Source organism: Microcaecilia unicolor, chromosome 9, assembly GCF_901765095.1.
Source record: "Microcaecilia unicolor chromosome 9, aMicUni1.1, whole genome shotgun sequence".
NCBI classification, from domain to species: Eukaryota; Metazoa; Chordata; class Amphibia; order Gymnophiona; family Siphonopidae; genus Microcaecilia; species Microcaecilia unicolor.
In genome coordinates this window covers 94,393,530-94,420,847 of record NC_044039.1, presented here as the reverse complement: position 1 = coordinate 94,420,847, position 27,318 = coordinate 94,393,530, and the positions used below count along the sequence as shown (strand labels likewise).

The following is a 27,318-nucleotide window of genomic DNA, read 5'->3' as shown; positions in this document are numbered from 1 at the left end:
AGCGTATGTGAGTCCATTCTGTTTCGGTGACAGACTCTATTAGAGTGCGTTCTCCTCCTTCTCAGTCCCTTGGTGGGGGCGCGGAAGGTTCTTCCAGACCGTCGGGGGTGGAGGACCTGGAAGAGGGAGAAATTCTGCAGGATGAGCAGGACGACAAATCTGCGGTGTGGATTTTTCATAGGGAAGAGATTTCCTCGCTTATTTCGGACGCCTTACAGGCTCTGAATATTGAAGACCCTGAGGGGGTAGCGGCTGCGTCGGTTAATGTTAAGATGGTCAGCACTAGAAAGCCTTCCAGGACTTTTCCTGTTCATGAGGCTATTCAGGACCTCATTACAGCACAGTGGACGGAGCCGGATGGGGCCCTGAAAGTTTCTCGGGCTATGTCCTCGCTTTACCCAGTGGGGGAGCCTCATCTTTCTCTACTTACCTTTCCGCGGGTAGATGCACTCACGACGGCTGTCACTAAGAAGACCACCCTCCCTGTGGAAGGGGGAGAGGTGGCATTGAAGGATATGCAGGATCGTCGGTTAGAAGCTTCTTTAAAGCGTTCCTTTGAAGTTTCAGCCCTCACCCTGCAAGCTTCTATTTGCAGTTCGTATGCAGCCAGAGCTTCCCTGGCTTGGCTGCAGTAGGCGGTGCAATCCAGTTTGGATTCCGCGGATGCTCTGGCAGATATAGCGCCTCGCATGGAGTCAGGGCTGGCTTTCTTGGCTGATGCCCTATATGATTTGGTGAGGGCCTCCGCCAAACAGATAGCGTTGGCGGTGACAGCGCAACGTTTGCTATGGCTGCGTCATTGGTCAGCTGATATGGCTTCTAAACAACGCCTTACCAAGTTACCCTTTCAGGGAAAGCTGTTATTTGGTGAAGATTTGGAGAAGCTGGTGTGAGATTTGGGGGATTCCAAATCTGAGCTGCTGCCTGAGGATCAAGCATGGGCAACTTTCAAGGGTTCCTCTTCGAAACCTAGGTTTTGTGACACACATCGATACAGACCTGGACGTTCTTCGGGTTCCTTTCAGCGCTCCAAGTTTCAGCAGCGCTCTTCCTTTCATTCAGACAAAAGATCCGCATTCGCTGCCCAGAAGCATGGAGGCCCAGGACGGGCTCCACAATGATGGTGTACCGGTCCACTATTCAGTTCCAAGCATAGGGGGACGCTTGTCCCTCTTTTTCGAAGATTGGGCTAAAATCACCATGGACCAGTGGGTTCTCGAAGTTGGAGTTTGCGCCTCCAGTTGGAGACGTCTTTCTGGAATCCCATTGCGCTTCAACCGCAAAATGGGCAGCGGTGTGTGAAATGTTGGCATCCCTGCTGCAATTGGGAGCGATTGTGCCCGTTTCCCAGGCCGAGCGGGGTAAAGGCCGTTACTCCATTTATTTTGTGGTGCCTCGGAAAGGAGGGTCTTTCAGACCAGTGCTTGACTTGCGCAAAGTAAACGAGTGCTTGAGAGTGAGGCATTTCTACATGGAAACTCTGCGTTCAGTGATTGCGGCGGTGCAACCGGGAGAGTTTCTTATTTCGCTGGATCTCAAAGAGGCATATTTGCATATTCCAATTTGGCCTCATCACCAATTCCTACGCTTCGCAATTCTAGGACAGCATTTTCAATTTCAGGTTCTGCCGTTTGTGCTGGCCACTGCACCGCGCACCTTTTCGAAGGTGGTGGTGGCTGCGTTTCTTTGGAAACAGGGAATCAGAGTCCATCCGTACCAGGACGATTGGCTAATCCAGGTGGATTCCGAGCAGGTGAGCCGGTTGGCCACAGCCCGGGTTATCGAGGTTCTTCAGGCCCTCGGTTGGGTTGTCAATTTTACCAAGAGTCGGCTGATCCCCTCTCAGTCACTAGACTATTTGGGAGTGCAATTCAACACAGCGCTGGGCTACGTTTTCCGTCCCGACGACAGGCGGTTCAAGTTGCAGTCTCACATTCTTCATTTGCTTAGGCTACCTCGCCCCCGGGCTTGGGATTATGTTCAGTTGCTTGATTTGATGGCAGCAACTGTGGAAGTGGTGCCATGGGCGAGATTTCACATGAGGCCCGTGCAGCATGCCCTGCTCAGTCGGTGGTCTCCGATGTCTCAGGAATATCAGCGACGTCTTTCTTGGAAGCCACAGGTCACGAACAGCATGTCTTGGTGGCTCTCCGAAGCCAATCTGCGGTGGGGGATGCCGCTTGCTACCCCACAATGGATTCTGGTGACCACCGATGCCAGTCTTTCAGGATGGGGGCGCACTGCCTGCACCACTGTGCTCATGGACTTTGGACAGTGCTAGAGTCGAGTTGGCCCATCAACCGTTTGGAGTTGAGGGCCGTTCGGCTAGCCTTTCTAGTGTTCCACGCAATTCTGGAGGGGCACGCAGTGCGAATGCTGTCATTCAACACGACAGCGGTGGCCTACATCAACCATCAAGGTGGCACTCAAAACCAACACTTGGCCGCAGAGGCAGCAGCCATTCTGTCTTGGGCAGAGTAACATCTTCTGTTCGTGTTGGTGGCACACATTGCCGGGGTAAGCAATGTACAGGCCGATTTTCTCAGTTGCCATTCTCTCGATTCAGCGGAATGGGAACTGGCGACAGAATTGTTTCAGCAGATTTGCCTTGGATCGACCTCATGGCATCCAGCAAGAATGCCAAGGTGGAACAGTTCTTCAGCAGACGAAGGGAGCCCGGCTCCGCAGGGTTGGACGCCCTAGCACAACAGTGGCTGTTGTCCCCGCTTCTCTATGTGTTTCCTCTGTGGCCCTTGATCGGATGGGTTCTTCATCAAATTCGACACCACCCAGGTCGGGTGATTTTGATAGCGCCGGACTGGCCACGACATCCATGATATGTGGATTTGATACAGATGCTAGTAGAGTCTCCTTTCCATCTTCCTCCGCTGCCAAACCCCCTGCATCAAGGTCCGGTAGTTATGGAGGATTCTTTCCACTTTGGTCTTACGGCCTAGCTCTTGAAAGGGAAAAATTGAGGAAGAAGGGATATTCTGATGAAGTCATTGCAACTTTGCTGCGCGCTCGCAAGCAATCTACAACTACGGCTTATTCTCAAGTGTTGCGGACTTTTGAAGCGTGGTGCACAGTCCATTTTTGATCAGCCTTTCAGGCGACCGTGTCCCAAAAGTTGGCCTTCTTGCAGGAGGGATTGGTGTCGCTTACAATTCCCTGCGGGTTCAAGTGGCAGCGCTAGCGTGTTTTCGGGGACATGTAGCAGATTCGTCGTTGACAGCTCATCCAGATGTGGGCCGTTTTTTTTGAGGGGGGGTTGCACCTCCGTTGCGTAGTCCATGCCCTTCCTGGAGTTTGGGGCTGGTACTGCGGGCCTCTCAAGTGGCGCCGTTTGAACCTATTCAGCAATCCTTTCCTAAAGATCTTACTCTCAAGATGGTGTTTTTGGTAGCCATGGCACCTGCGCGTAGAATGTCCGATCTTCAGGCTTTCTCATGTCGGGATCCTTTTTTGCAATTTTCGGAGTCTGGAGTTACCATCTGGACGGTTCCTACGATCCTGCCTAAGGTGGTTTTGGCGTTTCATATCAACCAGCCTCTGTTTCTTCCTTCATTCCGGATGGAGGATTGCCCGGAATCTTTCTGGCAACTGCGTTGTTTGGATGTTGGGCGCGTACTGTTGCAGTATTTGCAGATGTCGAACGAGTTTCGGTGTTCAGATCACCTTTTTGTTCTTTTGGCGGGACCACAGAGAGGTTTTCCGGCATCCAAGGCCACCATTGCATGCTGACTTAGGGAAGCGATTGTCTCTGCTTATATTCTGGCTGGAAAGTCTCCCCCAGAAGTTTTGAAGGCACATTCCACACGGGTGCAGGCCTCTTCCTGGGCAGAAACTACTTTTTTTTCTGTCCTGGAAATCTGCCGGGCGGCTACTTGGGCTTCTCGCCTCTCGTTTGTGAAGCATTATATGCTTGATGTGGCAGCCCATAACGATGCTAGTTTTGGGCTGGCAGCCCTCTCTCTTGAAGAGCTGTGGCTTCCCACCCAGTTTAGGGATTGCTTGGGTACATCCTACCAGTTCCTGGATTCATCTGCTGCTGAGGCTAAGGAAGGAAAAATTAGGGCTTACCTGATAATTTTCTTTCTTTTAGTCGCAGCAGATGAATCCAGGGTCCCTCCCTGGTTTCATGCTGTGTATATTTGGTTCAGGAGCTAAAGTAACAGAAGAGTTCCATGTTTTCAATCATTTGAGTTGATTCACTGTGTTTCAAGTGAGTGTTTTGTTGTGAGTACAGTTTGGATTCTGTGTGCTTTTCTCTGCTTTGGAATGTGTGATATACTAAAGAGGGAAGGACCTGGGCTCTCTGGGTCACTGCCTTCTTTCAGTGTTCTCTATCTCCACCTGCTGGTAGATGGATACAACCCACTAGTGCCTGGATTCATCTCCTGCGACTAAAGGAAAGAAAATTATCAGGTAAGCCCTAATTTTTCCTTCTTGATTCTTACATCCACATACTGCATGGACATTTCCCCCAACATCAGTCTGGATGGGTTCAACCACCTGATAGCAGACAACCTGAAAGTCCTAGGGATCATACTAGACCGAAACCTGTCCTTCAAAATACAGACAACGATTGTTACAATGAGAATGTTCCGCACAATATGGAAACTATGGCGCATCAAAAGCTACTTCCCAAGAAACATCTTCAGCATGTTAGTACAAACACTGACCTTAGCATACCTAGACTACTGCAACGGAATCTATGCTTGATGCATAGACTATGTCCTGAGAAAATTAGAGACGATGCAAAACACAGCTGCACGACTAATTCATAGAAACTCCCGCTACGAAAGAGCTACCCCACTACTCAAAGCCTTCAAGCTCTGTACCTTAGCCTACAGAATCATCTTTGGTCTTGCTCCTGGCTCTATGGCATACCTAATAAACCTACCACTACGCAACATCATCATAGAATCAAGAAACTAACACTTCATTTCCTCAATTGCAAGGGATTGAGATACTTTTCAGTTTACTCATCATGTTTCACATACCTAAGCATAAAAAAATTGGAATGGGCTCCCTAAAGCCTTAAGAATATGAGCAACTACCTGATCTTTCACAAACATCTCAAAGCCTTTCTTTTTTGATTTCAGGAGAGAAGAAAGGTAAAAAAAAATTAGGAAAATATAATATATCATCAAAGGAGCAGATTTGAGTTACAAAAGGCTATAGTCTGAACTCGTCATTCTCCTGGCACTGTCCTAGGTCCTAGGGATAACTATAACACCAATTTCTTCCCTGGCCGCAATAAATTCAACCAGCTGCTTGGGTTCAAAAAAACAGGTAATTTTTTCCCTGATAGAAAATACATTTCACTGGAAATTTCAAAATAAATGAGGCTCCCAAAGCTAGGATCCTCGGCCGAAGGGCTAAGAACTCTTTCCTGCGCTTTAGTATTGCTTGAGATCAGGAAATATATGAATAGTTGATCCCAAAAAACTATTCATTAATCTGACAGAAATATAGTTTCAAAACATAGTCTCTATCATGTTCCAAAGTGAATGTCACAAGGAGAGTTGTTCTAGCTGTTATACCTCCAGCAAACTCACCAAAAATGCTGTTAAATCTACCTCAGCTGGAGGATCCCCCTTCACTTCAACTGGAGTAGAACTTCCAGGTTTTCTCCCCAAGTGTCAAGTACTGAGTTCTCACAAGCGGTGGCATATTCTGTAAGAGGATAAGAAGTATCTCTCAGAAGTATTTAAGCACCATTTCAATAGGAGATATAATCATAGACCTAGGGAAATTCAAAAATCTCAGGTTGTTTTTTCTCGATTGGTTGTCCACACTTTCCAGCTTCTGGGCTATCAAAGATCTTTCTTTCAACAGAGACAGCTCAATTTGTTTAGCATGTCTCTCCAACTGCTCCCCATGAGAAACTAACAAATCTTCGTGACTTTCTACCTTGTTAGTAACAATTCCAAATTCAATTTTAATTTCTTTCAGTGCATAGGAAGTCATACGTTAGCGTTTAACTTTAAAAAAGGAGACTATGATAGAATGAGAAGAACGGTAAAAAAAAAAACTTAGAGGGGCAATTGAGAGGGTAAAAACTGTACAACAGGCGTGGATGCTGTTCAAAAGTACCATCCTAGAGGCCCAGGCCAAACATATTCCGCGAATTACAAAAGAAAGATGGAAGTCCAAAAGACAGCCGGCGTGGTTGAAAAGTGAGGTGAAGGAAGCTATTAGGGCTAAAAGAAATGCCTTCAGAAAATGGAAGAAGGAACCGTCTGAAAATAACAAGAAGCAACATAAGGAGTGTCAAAGCAAATGCAAGGCACAGATAAAGAAAGTCAAGAGGGATTATGAAAAAAAGATAGCATTAGAGGCAAAAAAGCATAGTAAAAATTTTTTTCGGTATATTAAAAGCAGGAAGCTGACAAGAGAATCGGTTGGGCCGCTGGATGACCGAGGGGTAAAAGGGGCGATCAAGGATGACAAAGACGTAGCGGAGAGATTGAATGAATTCTTTGCTTCAGTCTTCACCGAGGAAGATTTGGGTGGGATACTGGTAAAGGAAATGTTATTTCAAGCGGACGAGTCAGAGAAACTTACTGAATTCACAGTAAACCTGGAGGACGTAATGGGGCAGTTCAGCAAACTGAAGAGTAGCAAATCTCCTGGACCGGATGGTATACATCCTAGAGTACTGATTGAACTGAAAAATGAGCTTGCGGAGCTACTGTTAGTGATATGCAATTTATCCTTAAAATTGGGCATGGTACCGGAAGATTGGAGGGTGGCCAATGTAACGCCGATTTTTAAAAAAGGTTTCAGGGGAGATCTGGGAAATTATAGACTGGTGAGTCTGACGTCGGTGCCGGGGAAAATGGTAGAGGTTATTATTAAAAACAAAATTACAGAGCACATCCAAGGACATGGATTACTGAGACCAAGTCAGCACGGCTTTAGTGTGGGGAAATCTTGCCTGACCAATTTACTACAATTCTTTGATGGAGTAAACAAACATGGACAAAGGGGAGCCGGTTGATATTGTGTATCTGGATTTTCAAAAGGCGTTTGATAAGGTACCTCATGAAAGGCTACAGAGGAAATTGGAGGGTCATGGGATAGGAGGAAATGTCCTATTGTGGATTAAAAACTGGTTGAAGGATAGAAAACAAAGAGTGGGGTTAAATGGGCAGTATTCACAATGGAGAAGGGTAGTTAGTGGGGTTCCTCAGGGGTCAGTGCTAGGACCGCTGTTTTTTAATATATTTATAAATGATTTAGAGATGGGAGTAACCAGCGAGGTAATTAAATTTGCTGATGACACAAAGTTATTCAAAGTCGTTAACTCGCGACAGGATTATGAAAAATTACAGAAGGACCTTACGAGACTGGGAGACTGGGCAGCTAAATGGCAGATGACGTTTAATGTGAACAAGTGCAAGGTGATGCATGTGGAAAAAAAGAACCTGAATTATAACTACGTCATGCAAGGTTCCACGTTAGGAGTTACGGACCAAGAAAGGGATCTGGGTGTCGTCGTTGATAATACACTGAAACCTTCTGCTCAGTGTGCTGCTGCAGCTAGGAAAGTGAATAGAATGTTGGGTATTATTAGGAAAGATATGGAGAACAGGTGTGAGGATATTATAATGTGGTTGTATCGCTCCATGGTGCCACTGCACCTTGAGTATTGTGTTCAATTCTGGTTGCTGCATCTCAAGAAAGATATAGTAGAACTGAAAAAGGTGCAGCGAAGGGCGACGAAAATGAGAGCGGGGATGGGATGACTTCCCTATGAAGAAAGACTAAGGAGGCTAGGGCTTTTCAGCTTGGAGAAGAGACGGCTGAGGGGAGACATGTTAGAGGTATATAAAATAATGAGTGGAGTGGAACAGATGGATGTGAAGCGTCTGTTCATGCTTTCCAAAAATACTAGGACTCGGGGGCATGCGATGAAACTACAGTGTAGTAAATTTAAAACAAATAGGAGAAAAATTTTCTTCACCCAATGCGTAATTAAACTCTGGAATTCGTTGCCGGAGAACATAGTGAAGGCAGTTAGCTTGTCAGAGTTTAGGGTTAGGGTGGTGGACTTTGGTCCTGGGGAACTGAGGAACTGTGTTCGATTCCCACTTCAGGCACAGGCAGCTCCTTGTGACTCTGGGCAAGTCACATAACCCTGCATTGCCCCAGGTACAAATAAGTACCTGTATACAATATGTAAGCCGCATTGAGCCTGCCATGAGTGGGAAAGCACGGGGTACAAATGTAACAAAAAAAAAAAAGGGGTTAGACGGTTTCCTAAAGGACAAGTCCATAGACCGCTATTAAATGGACTTGGGAAAAATTCACAATTTCGGGAATAACTTGTATAAAACGTTTGTACGTTTAGGTAGCTTGCCAGGTGCCCTTGACCTAGATTGGCCGCTGTCAGGGACAGGATGCTGGGCTCGATGGACCTTTGGTCTTTTCACGGTATGGCATTACTTATATACTTATGTAATATTGGCTGGGACCCACATAGCTATTGAACACCATTTTAGAGCTCTTCCAAGCCACTTCCCACCCCCAAAGCAGCCCCCTCCTTTCCTTTCCTGTCCTTCCCAGCCCATGACATTAGTAACCCCTCAACCCCACCGGCCTATCTTTAATCCCTGATGGTCGAGTGTGTGTGTGTGTGTGGGGGGGGGGGGGGGGGGGGGGGGGGGGGTGATGTGGGCAGGACCAAACCCCGTTTGCGCCTGCCCCTAGCGGTAGTATTTTCAAAATGGATGCTCTGACCTCTCATTGTAGCCTCGTAGTACTACTGCAAGACTACTAATAGGGGCGCCATTTTCCTGATGGCACCAGACTGGACAGAAGCAATTGGGTCTTGCTCCTGCCCATAGACCATCAATCTATTGAAAGGTAACCTGTGCCCATCTGGGGGGGGGGGGGGGGGGGGGGGCTTCAGCTGGGAGGGACCATGGTTTGCTGGCCTGGGAGCATCGGGCTGCAGCTTTGTAGCCCAATGTTCCCGGGTAGTGAAATAATCCCAGCAAAAAGCTAGGGTTATTTTATCATGATTTCAGGGCCCTAATGCAACTTGCCATGTATCACAGCAAGTTGTGTTATAGTATCTGCATAATAATGAAATGTAAAACATTGTAGTTTTGCATCTCAGTACTGTGTAACTTTAGGGCCCTTTAAGTCGCATTAAGGCGACTTAAAGCTCTAATGCTGCTTGATAATTACCCCTCTTGATCTCTGTTACAGATTAAGCTTCAGGGAAGTAAGAAAGCCTAGAGCTGCCAAAGACAATTACTGCAAAAAAGAAAACAAGAAAAATAGTAAAAAAAAAAAAAGGAAAACTTGTAAGGAAATAGGGAGAATTCTGAAAATTAAGAAGTTTTTTAAGTGTTACGTTTGTCCAGTGACTCTTTATGGCATTCCTTATGGTATGGTATTCATCACAGTGTTTTTCTTTTGAAAATGGGCCCATTTCACACACATGCATAAACACAATTGTTAAAGTAGACACGGAAATTTCAAAATGTAATTTACATGTACACTTTTGACTCTCTTGACCAGTCTCTTTATTCATACAAATGAAAATATGGATTTGAATGAGCATCCTTTGTACTTTTACCTGCACTGTCAGGGTGAGAGGGGGAGTAATTTTTAAAGTGTTTTCTACAGGTAAATATTTTGTTTCCCATGGAAATTCTTTGAATATTGCCCCCATGTCTAATTTCATTTGAAAGAATATACAGATAAAATATGCTAAAATACCTTGAATAGATTATAGTATATGTTTTTGTTGTTTCTTATATTAAGTCATCAAAAGGCGGTCCTAAGAAAAAAGGGAAACTTAGTAAAGCTGAGCGGTTGAGACTACTAAAAGAAGAAGAGGATCAAAGACTGAGAGAAAAAGGTATTATACTCTTTGTCTATCAAATATGATAATCACAGTGTTGAAATCAGTGTTTTTCATTTTAAGACTAGGGAACAAGGGGCAGCTCGCATCAACTCTAAGGACATCTCCCTATAGACACTTCCCCAGCTTCTCTGGAGGCTTGCAACTGGTGCTAACGTCAGAATAACTGTGCAAAAAAGTACTAGGGGTATGCACGGAAATTATTAAAGAATATATTTAAGACAAATCAAAGAAAATATTTTTGCACTCAATACATAATTAAGTTCTAGAATTCGATGCTAGCGTGTGTGGTAAAAGCTCAGTGTAGCTGGGTTTAAAAGAGGTTTGGACAAGTTCCTGGAGGAAAAGCCCATAAACCATTATTAAAATAGACGTGGAAATCTATTGCTTATCCCTGGGATAAGCAGTATGGAATTTTATCTACCTTTTGGGATCCTCCCAGGTTCTTGTGGCCTGTACTGGTCACTGTTCAAAACAGGATACTGGGCTTGATGGACTCTGGGTCTAATTCAGAATGGCAAATCTTATTTTCTTAACAGTTCTGTTTCCTTGTGCCTTTGCAAGGTTCTCAGCAAGTTTGATTAATAGAGTTCTTGATCTCGCATGCTAATCTTTCAAGATATTGAAAATAGTGAAAGGAATTCAGGCACCAGGAAACAGAACAGTTCCTTTGGAGGGGCACGGGCAGCAAGCCTCCATAGAAGATGAGGGGTGTTTAACAAACTGAAAGATGAGCTAGCTTGGAAGGGTTAAAACTGGAGACAGGATGGTAGAGGCTGACTTGTAGGAGAGGTGAGCAAGCTACGAGAGTGGGATAGGGTTGCAGGAGAGTGTGTATTGAGGGAAGGGAATGTGTGAGATAGAATAGCTGGGTGTAAGAGTATGTAGGGTAGATGGGCTGAGTGGGAGAGAGAAAGTATGGGTGAGCAGTCTTCCTTTTAGTTACACAAATAGCTTTGATTGTGCCTGAGTGGATGGGCTTGGCCGCCTCATTGGAGGGGGGCACTGGCTGCTATGTCTGGAAATGGTTCTGGCTCTCACATTTAAATTGTTTTGTCATTGTGCCCTTGCTTGAAAAATAGTAAAGATCATCGATTTAGGGAGGAAGTGACATCACCGACCCGAATGGCAGCTTGAAATTGGAGCTCCCAGACCTCTGCCAAATATCAGCTTTTTCAACAGCTTTCTTCAACATTACAACAGCACGCTGTGCATTTCCGATTAGAAGGCACGGGGTATTGCTTGACTACCTCGCGATCTAAAGCGGTCGATTTACAAGCTTATGCCTTTCAGCAGAAGGCGGTGACTTTGACTGGGCACCCCGAGGAACATGGCGACCGGGCAGCGGAGAAACAGCAGTTACTGCCAGATAAATCTTTGTCCGCCGACAATGGTGGGGAGCCCTCTCAGCAGCATATTTATGGACTACAATATGTGCCTGGCTTCAGGAGATTAGAACAGATTTAAAGGCAGTTCATTGGGACCTGGCGTCGCTGGGAGCAGATCTCCATGGTGAAATAGCGGAACTAGGTAACCATGTGGTTGAAATGGAATTAGGCCTGGAGGAGCATGCAGAGACTGTAAGTGTGTTAGAACAACAACTACAGGACCAAAAATGAGAAACCCGGTACTTACTAGATAAGGTGGAGGAGCTGGAGAATCGGAGCCTCAGTCCCAACATATGGGTTTGTGGGCTACCAGAGCTTCCCGAGTGTGCAGATTGCGAATCCTTCACCCAGCATCTTGCGGCTCACTTGCTCTCAGATCCTGCCAATCCTCGGACCCCTTTCTCCATTCGTGTTGAGTGAGCGTGTCGAGCTTTGGGGACGAGAAGACCAAATACTCCTAAGCACATTATAGTATGTTTTGCATTAATTTAAACTGAAAGAGGAAGTGTTGCAGAAAGCGAGGGCGGCTAGCCCCTTGGTGTGGGACAGCTATCTGATAGAGATTTATCATGATCTTTCAACTACCACCCTCAAACAGCGGAGTGAACTGTGTCCTTTAACCCATCATTTACGGGAGGAGGGGATTCAGTGCAAGTGGCAGCACCCTTTTGCCCTAGTGTTTTATAAAGAGGACCAACAACGCAGGGTTGGCTCGCTAGAAGACGCGCAGGAATTTCTACCTACACATAATTTGTCTGAACCTTCTGCAAAATCTCATCAGCCAAGTAACAAGAAGCTGGACAGACCAAAGTGGCAATGAGTATCCCAAGGAAAGGGCCGCCTTAGGAGACAAGTCTCTGGGAAACAGCTATTACCATCACCTAGGCCAGGCTGAGATCTTCGGTTTCAGAAACTTTGATCTTCTAGACATTTTGGAAAGCCAGCGACAATTAGGTGGATCCTGTTGAGGTTTTCAACTAGTCCTGAGTCGCAGATGGCTGGGAGACTCACTTCCTTCTTCTGCAGGCATGTCACGATTTGGAGTACTAACATGTCATGGTTGTTTGTTTTTTTTGGGAGGGGGGATGGAGGGTTTGGGGGTTTCTAAATGGTATCTGGTGGTGGCTGATATGGGCTCTATGACTGTGTTTAATTGTGTTACTCTCAATGTTCGCGGCCTTAACTCTCCTATGAAGCGTAAATTAATGTTTAAAGAAATGCTGTTTAAAAACATTTTGTGGTCAAAGAATTTGGATTTTTCCAGATGTTACTAAAACAACACAAGATAGAAGGAAACAATTTTTGGCTCTTAGAGAGGAGACAAGGGCTTTGGGCGCAACATACCTTCTAGCATATCCTTGCAAGTGTCTAGTAAAATAAATGGGCAATAAATATGTTTTTTTCGAACTGGCTCATCTTAAAACATTCTTAGAAATGAAAAAGCTATCCATTTAAACCAAAGGAGCAAGAGAAGGTCAACTGATTATTAAGAGAATTTAATGGGAAACACAGGCCAGGCCATTTACTGTTGTTGTTCTAGAATACTCTTATTTTGATCTCCTAGTCTATTTAATCACACCCCTCACATTATTGTGGTCTAAGGAATTGAAAAATTGACGTAAATATTACCTTGACATGTTACTTTATTAAGTTGAACTCAATCTTTTCAATGTATTTCCATTGCATGTTTATCGTGTAAAGATTGTAAAACACGTAAATAAAATAATTTAAAAAAAAGAAAGAAATGCTACGCCTGCGGGCGGATATAGTATTTATTCAAGAGACCCATTTAAAGCAGCAGCATGAAAAGTTGGTTAGTCATAGACGGTTCCCCACTGTCTTGTTTGCCTCTAACTCTGCTAATCAGAAAACGAAAGGGGTTCTTATAGCTTTATCTTCTACCCTCCCTTGGCAAATACACCGGGTCATCCCTGATAAGGAGGGCAGATATCTGTTAGTTATAGCATCTTTCTCCGAGGACAAGCAGGCTGCTTGTTCTCACTGATGGGTGACGTCCACGGCAGCCCCTCCAATCGGAACTTCACTAGCAAAGGCCTTTGCTAGTCCTCGCGCGCCCATGCGCACCGCGCATGCGCGGCCGTCTTCCCGCCCGAACCGGCTCGTGTTCGTCAGTCTTCTTTTGTCCGCGCTCGGTACGGTCGTGTTTTCGCCGTGTCGCGCCCCGGAAAGTCGACCTCGCGCGTCGTTCTTACTTCGTGTAAAAAAAAAAACAAAAAAAACCCTGTGTGGAAGGAGACTCTCCGGTCTTTTTCCTTCCCATATTTCCAGTTTTTCGCCCCGGTAAGTTTTCTTTCGTCGTCGGGGTAGGCCGCTTTTAGGCCTCGGGTCGAAGTTTTCTTCCCCTTGTTTTTGTGGTGCCTTTTCCGCCATTTCGACTTTTGATCTCGCCGGTGTGATTTTTCCGCCCATGACATCGAAGTCTCCCAGCGGCTTCAAGAAGTGCACCCAGTGCGCCTAGGTCATCTCGCTCACTGATAGGCACGCGTCGTGTCTTCAGTGCTTAGGGGCTGGGCACCGCCCGCAGGCCTGTAGTCTGTGTTCCCTTTTACAAAAGCGGACTCAGGTAGCGAGATTGGCCCAGTGGAACGTTTTGTTCTCGGGCTCTTCGTCGGCATCGGCACCGGAAGGATCCAGTGCATCGACGTCGTCAGCGCCCGGACCTTCATCTTTGCCCCTGACTGCATCGAGTGTATCGAGGCATCGACCCTCTGCATCGGGGCGACATCGGAGGGCTGCGTCGGCGTCGGTGACATCGAGACCTCCTCTTTTGCTGATGTCGTCGGACGGTGGTGCTTCGTCTGGAGCGCAGGTGAGGGCTGTCCATTCCCCTGCTGGTGGCGGTGAGCCTTCGGGTGGGTCTCCTCCTGCCCTGAGGGCTCCCATGGTACAGCCCCCCGAGACCGACCTCCTTCGGCCTCGGCCCCGAGGAAGCGACGACTGGATTCGACGTCCTCCTCGTCGGTGCCGGGAAGCTCCGGTGACATGCTTCGCTCCAAGAAATCGAAGAAGCATCGTCACCGGTCTCCTTCCCGTGTCGGCACCGAGAGCTCTGGGTCGCCGAGGGAGTCGGCACCCAGTAGGCATTGGCACCGAGAGGACCGCTCACCCTCTGTTCAGGAGGTGTCGATGCGCTCCACTCTGGACAGCCCGGAACAGCCTCCAAGCCCGGAACAGGTTTTGACATCGACTCCTGCATCGACATCGATGTCTTTCTCCACAGCCGCTCTGCACGAGAGCCTCCGGGCCTTTCTCCCAGAGATCCTGGGGGAGCTGTTGCGCCCTACCCCTCCGGTACCGGGGGTGCTTGCGCCTCCGGTACCGTCGAGCGAGGCGCCGGCTGGTCCCATGCCCGAGGTGAGGCCTTCCGCATCGGTACCGCGTGCGGCACCGACTGCGGTCGCCTCCCAGGAAGGCTCCCCGACTACATCAGCGGAGGGAGCTTCGCCGATGCGGGCGAGAGAGTCTACCTCTCGACGCTCTCATCGTGGACGTGGCTCCACGGAGTCGAGTCAGGCACGGTTGCAGACACAGGTCCGTGAACTTGTGTCTGACACCGAGGGTGAGGCCTCATGGGAAGACGAAGGAGACATCAGATATTTCTCTGACGAGGAGTCTGAGGGTCTTCCTTCCGATCCCACTCCCTCTCCTGAAAGACAGCTTTCTCCTCCCGAGAGTCTGTCTTTCGCTTCCTTTGTCCGGGAGATGTCTACGGCCATCCCCTTCCCGGTGGTTGTGGAGGACGAGCCCAGGGCTGAAATGTTTGAGCTCCTGGACTATCCTTCTCCACCTAAGGAAGCGTCCACAGTACCCATGCATCATGTCCTAAAAAAGACATTGCTGGCGAACTGGACCAAGCCTCTAACTAACCCCCACATTCCCAAGAAGATCGAGTCCCAGTACCGGATCCATGGGGACCCAGAGCTGATGCGCACTCAGTTGCCTCACGACTCTGGAGTTGTGGATTTGGCCCTAAAGAAGGCCAAGAGTTCTAGGGAGCATGCTTCGGTGCCCCCGGGCAAGGACTCTAGAACCTTGGACTCCTTTGGGAGGAAGGCCTACCATTCTTCTATGCTCGTGGCCAAAATTCAGTCTTACCAGCTCTACACGAGCATACACATGCGGAACAATGTGCGGCAGTTGGCGGGCTTGGTGGATGCGCTCCCCCCTGAGCAAGCCAAGCCATTTCAGGAGGTGGTCAGGCAGCTGAAGGCGTGCAGAAAATTCCTGGCCAGAGGGGTGTATGACACCTTTGATGTTGCGTCCAGGGCCGCTGCTCAAGGAGTGGTGATGCGCAGACTCTCATGGCTGCGTGCCTCCGACCTGGAGAATAGAATCCAGCAGCTTGCCGTGCGGATAACATTTTTGGAGAAAAAGTCGAGCAGGTGGTAGAGCAGCTCCACCAGCGGGACACCGCATTCGACAAGTTCTCCCGCCGGCAGCCTTCAGCCTCTACCTCTACAGGTAGAAGATTTTTCGGGGGAAGGAAGACTGCTCCCTACTCTTCTGGTAAGCGTAGGTACAATCCTCCTCGACAGCCTGCGGCCCAGGCTAAGCCCCAGCGCGCGCTCTCGTCAGCAGCGTGCGCCTCAGCAAGGCCCCTCGGCTCCCCAGCAAAAGCAAGGGACGAGCTTTTGACTGGCTCCAGCAGAGCATAGCCGCCATCCAAGTGTCAGTGCCGGGCGACCTGCCAGTCGGAGGGAGGTTGAAAGCTTTTCACCAAAGGTGGCCTCTCATAACCTCCGATCAGTGGGTTCTCCAAATAGTCCGGCAAGGATACACCCTCAATTTGGCCTCAAAACCTCCAAATTGTCCACCGGGAGCTCAGTCTTACAGCTTCCAGCACAAGCAGGTACTTGCAGAGGAACTCTCCGCCCTTCTCAGCGCCAATGCGGTCGAGCCCGTGCCATCCGGGCAAGAAGGGCTGGGATTCTATTCCAGGTACTTCCTTGTGGAAAAGAAAACAGGGGGGATGCGTCCCATCCTAGACCTAAGGGCCCTGAACAAACATCTGGTCAAAGAAAAGTTCAGGATGCTTTCCCTGGGCACCCTTCTTCCCATGATTCAGGAAAACGATTGGCTATGCTCTCTGGACTTGAAGGACGCCTACACTCACATCCCGATACTGCCAGCTCACAGACAGTATCTGCGATTTCAGCTGGGCACACATCACTTCCAGTACTGTGTGCTACCCTTTGGGCTCGCCTCTGCGCCCAGAGTGTTCACAAAGTGCTTGGCTGTAGTGGCAGCGGCACTTCGCAGGCTGGGGGTGCACGTGTTCCCATATCTCGACGATTGGCTGGTGAAGAACACATCCGAGGCAGGAGCCCTGCAGTCCATGCAGATGACTATTCGCCTCCTGGAGCTACTGGGGTTTGTGATAAATTATCCAAAGTCCCATCTTCTCCCAGTGCAGAAACTCGAATTCATAGGAGCTCTGCTGGATTCTCGGACGGCTCGCGCCTATCTCCCAGAGGCGAGAGCCAACAACTTGTTGTCCCTCGTCTCGCGGGTGCGAGCGTCACAGCAGATCACAGCTCGGCAGATGTTGAGATTGCTGGGCCACATGGCCTCCACAGTCCATGTGACTCCCATGGCCCACCTTCACATGAGATCTGCTCAATGGACCCTAGCTTCCCAGTGGTTTCAGGCTGCTGGGGATCTAGAAGACGTGATCCACCTGTCCATGAGTTTTCTCAAATCCCTGTATTGGTGGACGATTTGGTCCAATTTGACTCTGGGACGTCCTTTCCAAATTCCTCAGCCACAAAAAGTGCTGACCACGGATGCGTCTCTCCTGGGATGGGGAGCTCATGTCGATGGGCTTCACACCCAAGGAAGCTGGTCCCTCCAGGAACGCGATCTGCAGATCAATCTTCTGGAGTTACGAGCGATCTGGAACGCTCTGAAGGCTTTCAGAGATCGGCTGTCCCACCAAATTATCCAAATTCAGACAGACAACCAGGTTGCCATGTATTATGTCAACAAGCAGGGGGGCACCGGATCTCGCCCCCTGTGTCAGGAAGCCGTCAGCATATGGCTCTGGGCTCGCCGTCACGGCATGGTGCTCCAAGCCACATATCTGGCAGGCGTAAACAACAGTCTGGCCGACAGGTTGAGCAGGATTATGCAACCTCACGAGTGGTCGCTCAATTCCCGTGTAGTGCGGCAGATCTTCCAGGTGTGGGGCACCCCCTTGGTAGATCTCTTCGCATCTCGAGCCAACCACAAGGTCCCTCAGTTCTGTTCCAGGCTTCAGGCCCACGGCAGACTGGCATCGGATGCCTTCCTCCTGGACTGGGGGAAGGGTCTGCTGTATGCTTATCCTCCCATACCTCTGGTGGGGAAGACTTTGTTGAAACTCAAGCAAGACCGAGGCACCATGATTCTGATTGCTCCTTTTTGGCCGCGTCAGATCTGGTTCCCTCTTCTTCTGGAGTTGTCCTCCGAAGAACCGTGGAGATTGGAGTGTTTTCCGACCCTCATCACACAGAACGAAGGGGCACTTCTGCATCCCAGCCTCCGGTCCCTGGCTCTCACGGCCTGGATGTTGAGAGCGTAGACTTTGCCTCTTTGGGTCTGTCGGAGGGTGTCTCCCGCATCTTGCTTGCTTCCAGGAAAGATTCCACTAAGAGGAGTTACTTCTTTCTGTGGAGGAGGTTTGCCGTCTGGTGTGACAGCAAGGCCCTAGATCCTCGCTCTTGTCCTACACAGACCCTGCTTGAATACCTTCTGCACCTGTCTGAGTCTGGTCTCAAGACCAACTCTGTAAGGGTTCACCTTAGTGCAATCAATGCATACCATTACCGTGTGGAAGGTAAGCCGATCTCAGGACAGCCTTTAGTTGTTCGCTTCATTAGAGGTTTGCTTTTGTCAAAGCCCCCTGTCAAGCCTCCTACAGTGTCATGGGATCTCAATGTCGTTCTCACCCAGCTGATGAAACCTCCTTTTGACTTTTTTTTCCATTCAAGATGGCGTCCAAGCAGGACGTGTGACATAGACGCTCCCGAAAATTTTTTTTGCCTTAAGCCTACCTTCGTTGAATTAATGCCGAAAAGGAAAGGAAAGCCAAGGGGACTACCCCTCCCGAAGCCGATCCCTCCCTTACCGGGACAGCAGTCTATGGCTACATTTCTGGTTTCAACTCCAAATGCGGACGTTTCCGCTAGCGGGGAAAGGAAGAGCCCCGCTCAGGAGAGCGAATTATCGCTCAGTCCGCTGGGACCCTTGACCCCGACGCCGCCGTGTGCACCCGGAACTGCAGTGCCGAAACCCGATAGTGAGGTGGTTTCTAAGGAGTGGCGCGCTCCGGAGAAAGCAGCGACGCCCGACGCGAACCAGGGGCTGGCGCCGGGAATCCAGAGATTACCAGGAACAGCAATTCGGGTAACCAGTGTAGAATCGCCGATAACAGCTGAGCAGGAAGCTATTTCCCGCGCTTTAGTGATTCAACCTCTGGTGAGACTCCAAGAAGTATCCCTGGAGTCGATTTGGATGGCGTTAGAATCTCTTCACAAGGTCTGTACCTCGTTTGTTACTGTCTCCTTGAATAATGCCTCACAGATAAACTCTTTGAAAAATCAGACTGAGGGATTAAAGGCAAGGCAAGCAGACTTGGAAGTACAAATTGGAAAAGTATTTCAACAACAAGCTCAAATTTCAGGTGATCGAATATTAATCCACAGGAAAATAGAAAATATGGAAAATCAAACAAGGAACCTGAATCTAAGGCTATTAAACTTTCCAAAATCCAAATTTGTAGCCCCCAAGGATATGTTTGCCAAATTTCTAAAGGAGGTATATAATTATCCTGAACAATCATTGCCCCCATTACAAAAAATTTATTATTTGGAAACAAAAGCTCCTTCGCAACAAGATATTCCTAAACAAGCTAATTTACAAGAATCCTTGGACCTAACAAACCTTCTTGAACAGTCTATAGATAACACTGAGACTAAGGCAACCTTAATCGTAACGTTTGTCTTTTTACAAGATAAAGAATCTCTGATGAGACTTTATTTTAAAAATGTTCACCTGGTATTTAAAGGAAGCAAAGTCTCAGTGTTTCCAGATATTGCCCGTTGGACCCAACAGAGGCGGAAGAAATTCTTAGATATGAAACAGGAATCTGTTAGCTTAGGGGCTGTTTTCCAATTACGTTTTCCTTGTAAATGTATTTTGATATTTAAGGAGAAGAAATATATATTTTTCGAACCTGAACAATTGAGATCATTCCTTGATAAGAAGAGTGACTAGACCTAAATCCAATAAGAGTCCCGTAAATGTATTAAAGGGAACCACTGTTTGATTTTTGTTATATATTATTTCTTATTATACCAACTTCCTTTGGTTATAACCATCTTGAATCCATTCTTTTTGAGGACTATAAATCCAATTTGGAAAAGTTTTTTTTTTCTGTAGAAATATTTCCTTAATTTTCATGTATCTAAAATGGATGTATGTGTTCAAAGAATGTTTCTTTGTATTAACTTTAAAAAGATAAATAAAGAATTTAAAAAAAAGAAACCTCCTTTTGAGCCACTGAATTCCTGCCATCTGAAGTACTTGACCTGGAAGGTCATTTTCTTGGTGGCAGTTACTTCAGCTCGTAGAGTCAGTGAGCTTCAGGCCCTGGTAGCCCAGGCCCCTTACACCAAATTTCATCATAACAGAGTAGTCCTCCACACTCACCCTAAGTTCTTGCCAAAGGTTGTGTCGGAGTTCCATCTGAACCAGTCAATTGTCTTGCCAACATTCTTTCCCCGTCCTCATTCCTGCCCTGCTGAACGTCAGCTGCACACATTGGACTGCAAGAGAGCATTGGCCTTCTATCTGGAGCGGACACAGCCCAACAGACAGTCCGCCCAATTGTTTGTTTCTTTTGATCCCAACAGAAGGGGAGTGGCTGTGGGGAAACGCACCATATCCAATTGGCTAGCAGATTGCATTTCCTTCACTTACGCCCAGGCTGGGATGGTTCTTGAGGGTCATGTCACGGCTCATAATGTTAGAGCCATGGCTGCGTCGGTAGCCCACTTGAAGTCAGCCACTATTGAAGAGATTTGCAAAGCTGCGACGTGGTCATCTGTCCACACATTCACATCTCATTACTGCCTGCAGAAGGATTCCCGACGCGACAGTCGGTTCGGGCAGTCAGTGCTTCACAACCTGTTTGGGCTTTAGGATCCAACTCCACCCCCCGAGGGCCCTGTTTGTTCTGTTCCAGGCTGCACTCTCAGTTAGTTGGTAAATTTTTTAGGTCAATCTCAGTTATGTCCTCGCCGTTGCGAGGCCCAATTGACCATGGTTGTTGTTTTGAGTGAGCCTGGGGGCTAGGGATACCCCATCAGTGAGAACAAGCAGCCTGCTTGTCCTCGGAGAAAGCGAATGCTACATACCTGTAGAAGGTATTCTCCGAGGACAGCAGGCTGATTGTTCTCACAACCCGCCCGCCTCCCCTTTGGAGTTGTGTCTTCCCTTGCTTTGTCTTGCTACATATGGGACTGACGAACACGAGCCGGTTCGGGCGGGAAGACGGCCGCGCATGCGCGGTGCGCATGGGCGCGCGAGGACTAGCAAAGGCCTTTGCTAGTGAAGTTCCGATTGGAGGGGCTGCCGTGGACGTCACCCTATCAGTGAGAACAATCAGCCTGCTGTCCTCGGAGAATACCTTCTACAGGTATGTAGCATTCGCTCTACACAATGCCCCTTACACTCTGTTATCGATTTATGCACCTAAAAGAGGATCAAGAGGCTTTTCTACCGGACCTGGAGAAGGTATTACAGCGTTATGGTGAGGGGCAGTTAGTGGTGGGGGGTGACTTTAATCTCACGATAGACCCTTTGTTGGATAATTCAGCAGGAATGGTGCATTATGCTAAGCGGGATAGAACTCTTTTTAAAAGCTTTCTGGCACATTGGGGGTTGGTAGATCTTTGGCGTGGGACCATACTTACTATTCCCCTAAATATAATGCCTTTTCTAGGATAGATCTCTGGCTGGGAGATGGATCCGTAGCGAGAATATTACAAGCAGTAACCATTGAAACTCGAACATGGTTGGATCACTCTCTGGTGGTTTTGACTCTTGGGGCCATGGCCATACCTAAGGGCCCCAGATATTTTCGCCTGAATGAGGCTATATTACAAGATCCACAGAATATATCCACTCTGGAAAAATATATTATGGAATACTTAGAATTTAATGATCTTGGAGATATAGCGCCACTCGTCCTTTGGGAGGGATTAAAGGTGGTTCTTTGCGGACGCATTGTAGTGTTGAAGGCTTATCTTAATGGAACCCGGTCCGCTCAGGAGCAGACCATTAGAGAACAAATAACATAGCTGGAAAAATTACATAAGGCTGATCCCTCTGACTCCAAGAGGGCTGGCACCTTACATAAACTTAGGGTGCAGCTCAATGAGGTCCAGATGGTTGAGCTCTCTGCCCAATTGCAGCGGGTGCAGTAGGAACATTTTGAATCTGGTGATAAGGCCAGTCGGTTATTAGCCTTTAAGCTAAAAAAACGAGCCCAGCGTAATCATATTTTTAATATCAAGAGTGCCTCGGGAGTACATTGCACTTTACCAGAGCAACTTCAGAAGGCATTCTATGATTTTTATACAGGGCTCTATGCATTGGAGTTGGCACCCCCTCAGGTAGCGATTGATAACTACCTCAATGAAGTCAATCTTCCTCAGCTATTGCAGGGAGAGACAGGGCACTTATCTACACCTATAACTCTAGAGAACGTTGAAAGGGCCATCTCGGATCTTCCTCACAATAAAGCCCCTGGCCCAGATGACTTTTCCAACAAGTTTTTTTTTTAATTATCATTTATTTATAATTTCCATTTTTTTTACAAGAAAACTTGTACAGAAAGAAGTATCATCACTACTTTTTAGGTAATAATTGTATACGTCATATTACTAAAGTCCACAATTAGGGCAAGGTACAATTCAAGGATTATCTACTGATAGTTTAAAGAAATGAATAGGAAGTATTCCGAGTATTATTCTTTATGGAGTGGATATAATAGGAGTTGTCAGGGAGGGAAGTATAGTCGAGTCCTGTCTAGAGTCCAAGAAGGATAACAAGTGTTCACTTAAAAAAACAAAACATATTTAACAGATTGAAACTTAACAACACATTTACATGGAAAATTGAGCCAAAAGGTTCCACCCAATTGAAGCACACGGCAACAAAGTTTCAAAAAGGCCTGTCACCTCTTTTATGTTTGTCTTGAAATGTCAGGAAAAATTTTAACTTTACAATTCAGAAAATCTTCCTGTCGATATTTGAAGAAAGACTTTAAGATCCAATCGCGATCAGGCTGAAGGACAAAGTCCACAATTAAAGTGGCAGGTTATACTCCTAATAAATCATCCTCTATAGTCTGTGAAAGATTTAAATTCAATTCCTCAAATGGAATTTCTGTGTTTGGTAATATTTGTTCCATTGGTTTCTTAACATATGGTGCTAAATAATATATTTTACAGACAGGTGGGTAAAGTTGTTCTGAAATTTTTAGCACTTCTGAAAGATACCTTTTAAAAGTTATCAGAGGAGCCACTGCAGGTAATTTAGGAAAGTTTATAAACCTTAAAGTTTTCATCCTTTGTTGGTTTTCTAAATTTTCTATTTTCCTTTGAAGTAATATATTTTCTTTAATCATTGCTGCTTGGCTTTCCTTAATTTTGTTAGTTTCACTCTTAATTTCTTTTTCAAAGGAATAAGTTTGTATCATTTGTGTTCCAATTCTGCCACTTTGCAGGAAGCGATTGAGTAACTGTTAATATGGAAGTAATTTTCTGTGTAAAAGAGTTTTCAAGACTCACCAAGGCATCCCAAATATTTTCAAGGGTAATTCTATTTGGTTTCTTCATCGTCAAAACCTTTGCTGAGAACTGAGTCTGTTCCTGGACTCCTCCATTACTCACAGCTTTCACCTCCTTGGTTCCAACTACCAAATCTCCAATGGTGTTTCCCGCAGTGCCTCCCTGCACTGCTACAATCGGCAATCGACTGCCTTTGTCTGCCCCTGCTCCCAGACCGATCATCTCCTTCTCAGGTCTGAGTGATCTGGGGCGTCCGAGTGGCTGCGTTGCCGGCATCGCCGGAGGACTCCGCTCCTCTGGGCTCAGCGTGGTGTCCCCTTCTAGCGGGGAGGGTGGTACACCTTCCGCCGCTCCTCCCTGCAACAAAGCATTTTGCCCAGCTAACTCTCCTCGGATGGTGAAACGATCCATCGGGCCCAGCTCCAGTCTCGCTGAGGGAGCAGGGAGACTGGAGGAGTGGCCTAGTGGTTAGGGTGGTGGACTTTGGTCCTGGGGAACTGAGGAACTGAGTTTGATTCCCACTTCAGGCACAGGCAGCTCCTTGTGACTCTGGGCAAGTCACTTAACCCTCCATTGCCCCAGGTACAAATAAGTACCTGTATACAATATGTAAGCCGCATTGAGCCTGCCATGAGTGGGAAAGCGCAGGGTACAAATGTAACAAACCCCCTCCCTCTGTCTACCCCTCCTCTTTGGCATTGAAAATTGTTTTTAGGTAATACCGGCGAGAATTAGGTGAGTCTGAGGAGCTCTCTCACACACTTCCTATCCGGACACCATCTTGCCCGACCAGCCTTCCAATAAGTTTTATAAACTTTTTGCTAAATGACTAGCTCCCATCCTGTTGAGAGCATTTGCTTCATTTGATATAGCATAAAAGTTGCCTTACTCTTGGAGGTTGGCGGCTGTCACACTGCTGCTAAAACCGGGGAAAGATCCTCAATATTGTAGTTCTTATAGGCCAATCTCCCTCTTAAATACCGACTATAACATTTTTACGAAAATACTAGCTCACAGACTTCAGCTAGTCCTACCTCGTTTGATACATGAGGACCAGGTGGGATTTATTGTGGGCTGCCAGACTCATGATAATATTCGATGTTTGCTGCACCTGCTCCAACAGACGAAAGATGACTGGGCACCAGCATTATTACTCTCGATTGATGCTGAAAAAGCATTCGATCGGATGAATTGGTCATTTTTGTTTGCAGTGCTGAGGCATATGGGGATAGGGGGGCGGTATTTGGTATGTCTTCAGTTACTTTATAAGAATCCATTAGCATCTTTAAAAATAAATGGCACATATACCAGGCCCTTAGAGCTCCATAGGGACACCTGACGGGGGTGTGCAGTCTTCCCATTGCTTTTCGCTCTGTCCATTGGACCACTTGCCTGCTTGATTAGTGGGAATCCTATGATTAGAGGACTGGTTAGGGGACTTAGGGAATATAAAATCATGCTTTTTGCAGATGATGTACTTTTGACTCTCTCCTCCCTGGAGTCCTCTCTAAAACAAGCTCTGGAAACTGACACGCAATATGGTAACTTAACAGGGATTAAGATCAATATTACTAAATCGGAAATACTCAATCTTACAGTTCCCTACCAAGAAATGACTCAGTTGAAAATGGTCTTTCTGTTTGTATGGGCATCCAAATCTATTAAATATTTGGGGATCCACATAACCCACACTGTGTAGGGCTTATTCCTAGCTAATTACCCTAAGAAGATTTCAGAGCTTTTTGCAGAATTGGACAGATGGGAAGGGCTAACTGTATCATGAATGGGGCGTATTCATGCAATAAAAATGATGCTTCTTCCTAAGCTACTGTTCCTATTCTTAGCTCTCTCCCGATCCCAATACTGTGCAGCTTTTTTTTGCACAACTTAATCGAGAATTGTTTGCCTATATTTGGCAGAAACACCCACCACCAGTGCGGCAAGCTATGATGTTTCAGACATCCTCTGGAGGGGGGTGGGAAACGGGAGTCCCTAATTTCTATCTTTATTATCAAGCGGCACAATTGAAAATATTAGCAGACTGGACTCCCTTTACCTCCAAAAAATGGCTTCATTGGGAAAGAGCCTGGCTGGGTACCCGTTCTCTGGGGGATGTCTTATGGCTACCGGGGAGTGATCGGTTGGCCGTAATTTGGATGGTGCAGGTGGGGGTCGGCAATTTGCTCTCTACCTGGTACTGAATTTGTAAAAAAGTTTTTCCAGACTGTAAATATTACTTGCAGACAGCCCTTCACTGGGCCTCGGGATTCCCCTCCAGCTCCACTGACCCGGTTTATAAAAGATGGGCTTCAGCTGGGCTGTATAATCTGGGACAATTTTGGGCTAATGGGTTGATAGTTAACTTTGAAGATTTGCAAGAGGAATTTGGGCTGGATGAGAGAGATCTTTTTCACTATAGGCATCTGCGAGATTTCATCAGTAGACGGGCAAGGGAGGAATTGGGCTTAACTGGAACAGCATTAGAATATGCCCTGCGGAGTAGAGGGGGTAAAGGCAGTGTATCTTGTATATTTCTAGCTCTATTGTTTTATACTAACCCCCAACTGTATTATACTGATTGATGGGAAGCTGCTTTACAAATTACCCCTCTCCCGGAAAGTTGGGCGAGGGGATATAGATATATGGTGGCTGTGCCCAGTGGCCCAGTCTTATTGGATGCAAGTGATTCAGCTAGTTCGACGACTCTTTCAACAACAATATCCTTGCAAAATTAAATACTGCCTGCTACATTTTAAACCTCCAGCAGTCAGTGTTTCCCATCATAAACTAGCTATTCAATTTTTTACTGCTGCAAAGTTGACTTTGGCTTGTGCCTGGAAACAACAGACTCTACCTCCTATGCAACCTATATTGCATAAAGTGGACTTTCTTTACCATATGTCGAAACTTACAGCAATGAGAAGGGGCCGCTGGGTGCTATTTAATAGGCAACCTTATGAACAGTCGAAAGTTCAATTGTCGACACCACCATGATACCAATGGGGGGGGGGGGGATATTAGACGGATAAGTGTATTAGCTTTTGTATGCGAAAACAGTTTATGTTTATTGTTTGTATGAGACAGTAGAATCTTTAATAAAACATTCAATTGGAAAAAAAAAGATCACGGATTCAGGCCATAGTATAATATGTCTTTGAAATTTTAGATGGCTGTCTTTTCTGTGAGCACTAGATGGCACTCTTCACCACAAAAATTATTATTGATTAGCCTAACAAATTCATAAATAGAAATTCCAAATCCAAATAACTCATTACATCTGTACAAATATGTTATCACTAGATTGCTAAATTGAGATGGCAAAGCCAAATAGAATTATAGATTCCTATCTTTTATTTTCTGCATTTGTTCTTATCATGCTGAACTTTTTTCTAGTGGGCCAGACTAGATTTCAGAACCATCTGTCTGAAACTGCTCTAGATATATGCACTTCTGATATTAATGATTGCAAGTATGGAGTCCTTTATGTTATGGTATAATATTGGAGGAAAAGACTTCAGTTGCTCAGCTTTTTTGTGTATGGTTACACTTTATCTGTCGGGCGAGGTTCCTCGTTAATCAGAAAAACCTCTAATTATTTGTTCCCTGTGATAGTGCAATAACTATCGGTAGCTATTATTTTATCTTTGCTAATCCACACTTCTACTTATTGTGATTATATGAGAGAACGCTATGAAAAATGGGCACTTATCTGTACTATGGCTTTCACTCTGTGGTTTGCTCTACAGAGAGCCTCCATTTCTCAATAGCTTCGTCAGGAGGTGAACCGCTAGCCAATTGGAAGTAGCCCTAAAAGACAGGGAAAAATTTTTGGTTATAAGTGGACTCATCAGCGCTTCGTGATTCTAAACCGCATGATTTTGACAGTGTATGGAAGCTCACAGCTTACCCGTTTTGTCCAAAGTTCGTTCATTTTTGGAAGCTCACAGCTTATCCGTTTTGTCCAAAGTTCGTTCATTTGTGACAGGGGAGGAATCTAAAATGGTGGCTGACTTTTAAAAGGACGCCACTATGTACTCCCTATAGGGGCTGAGAATTGAATGATTGATAATCAACATACCTAATGAGAGTCAGCCTACTTACTTGATTGGAATCGAAAAGGATTGTTATTACTTATAGAAAAATTTTCCATTCGATTTTGTTATTTCGACCTTTTGGAATAGTGGACTGT

The 27,318-nt window shown here is 46.5% G+C and overlaps 1 protein-coding gene across 6 annotated transcripts in view; it reads left to right on the top strand.

Annotated features, from left to right (window-relative positions):
• CASC1 (cancer susceptibility 1) overlaps positions 1-27,318 on the top strand; it is a 245,373-nt gene that overhangs the window by 47,538 nt on the left and 170,517 nt on the right. For 4 of the 6 annotated variants that reach the window (XM_030213982.1, XM_030213981.1, XM_030213985.1 and 1 more), the window contains exon 2: positions 9,787-9,883. The exons of 1 other annotated variant lie outside the window; for it this stretch is intronic. In XM_030213982.1, coding sequence (XP_030069842.1) covers positions 9,787-9,883 — 97 coding nt within the window. The remainder of the gene's footprint in view (positions 1-9,786; positions 9,884-27,318) is intronic. One more of the 6 variants, XM_030213983.1, reaches the window with a different exon arrangement.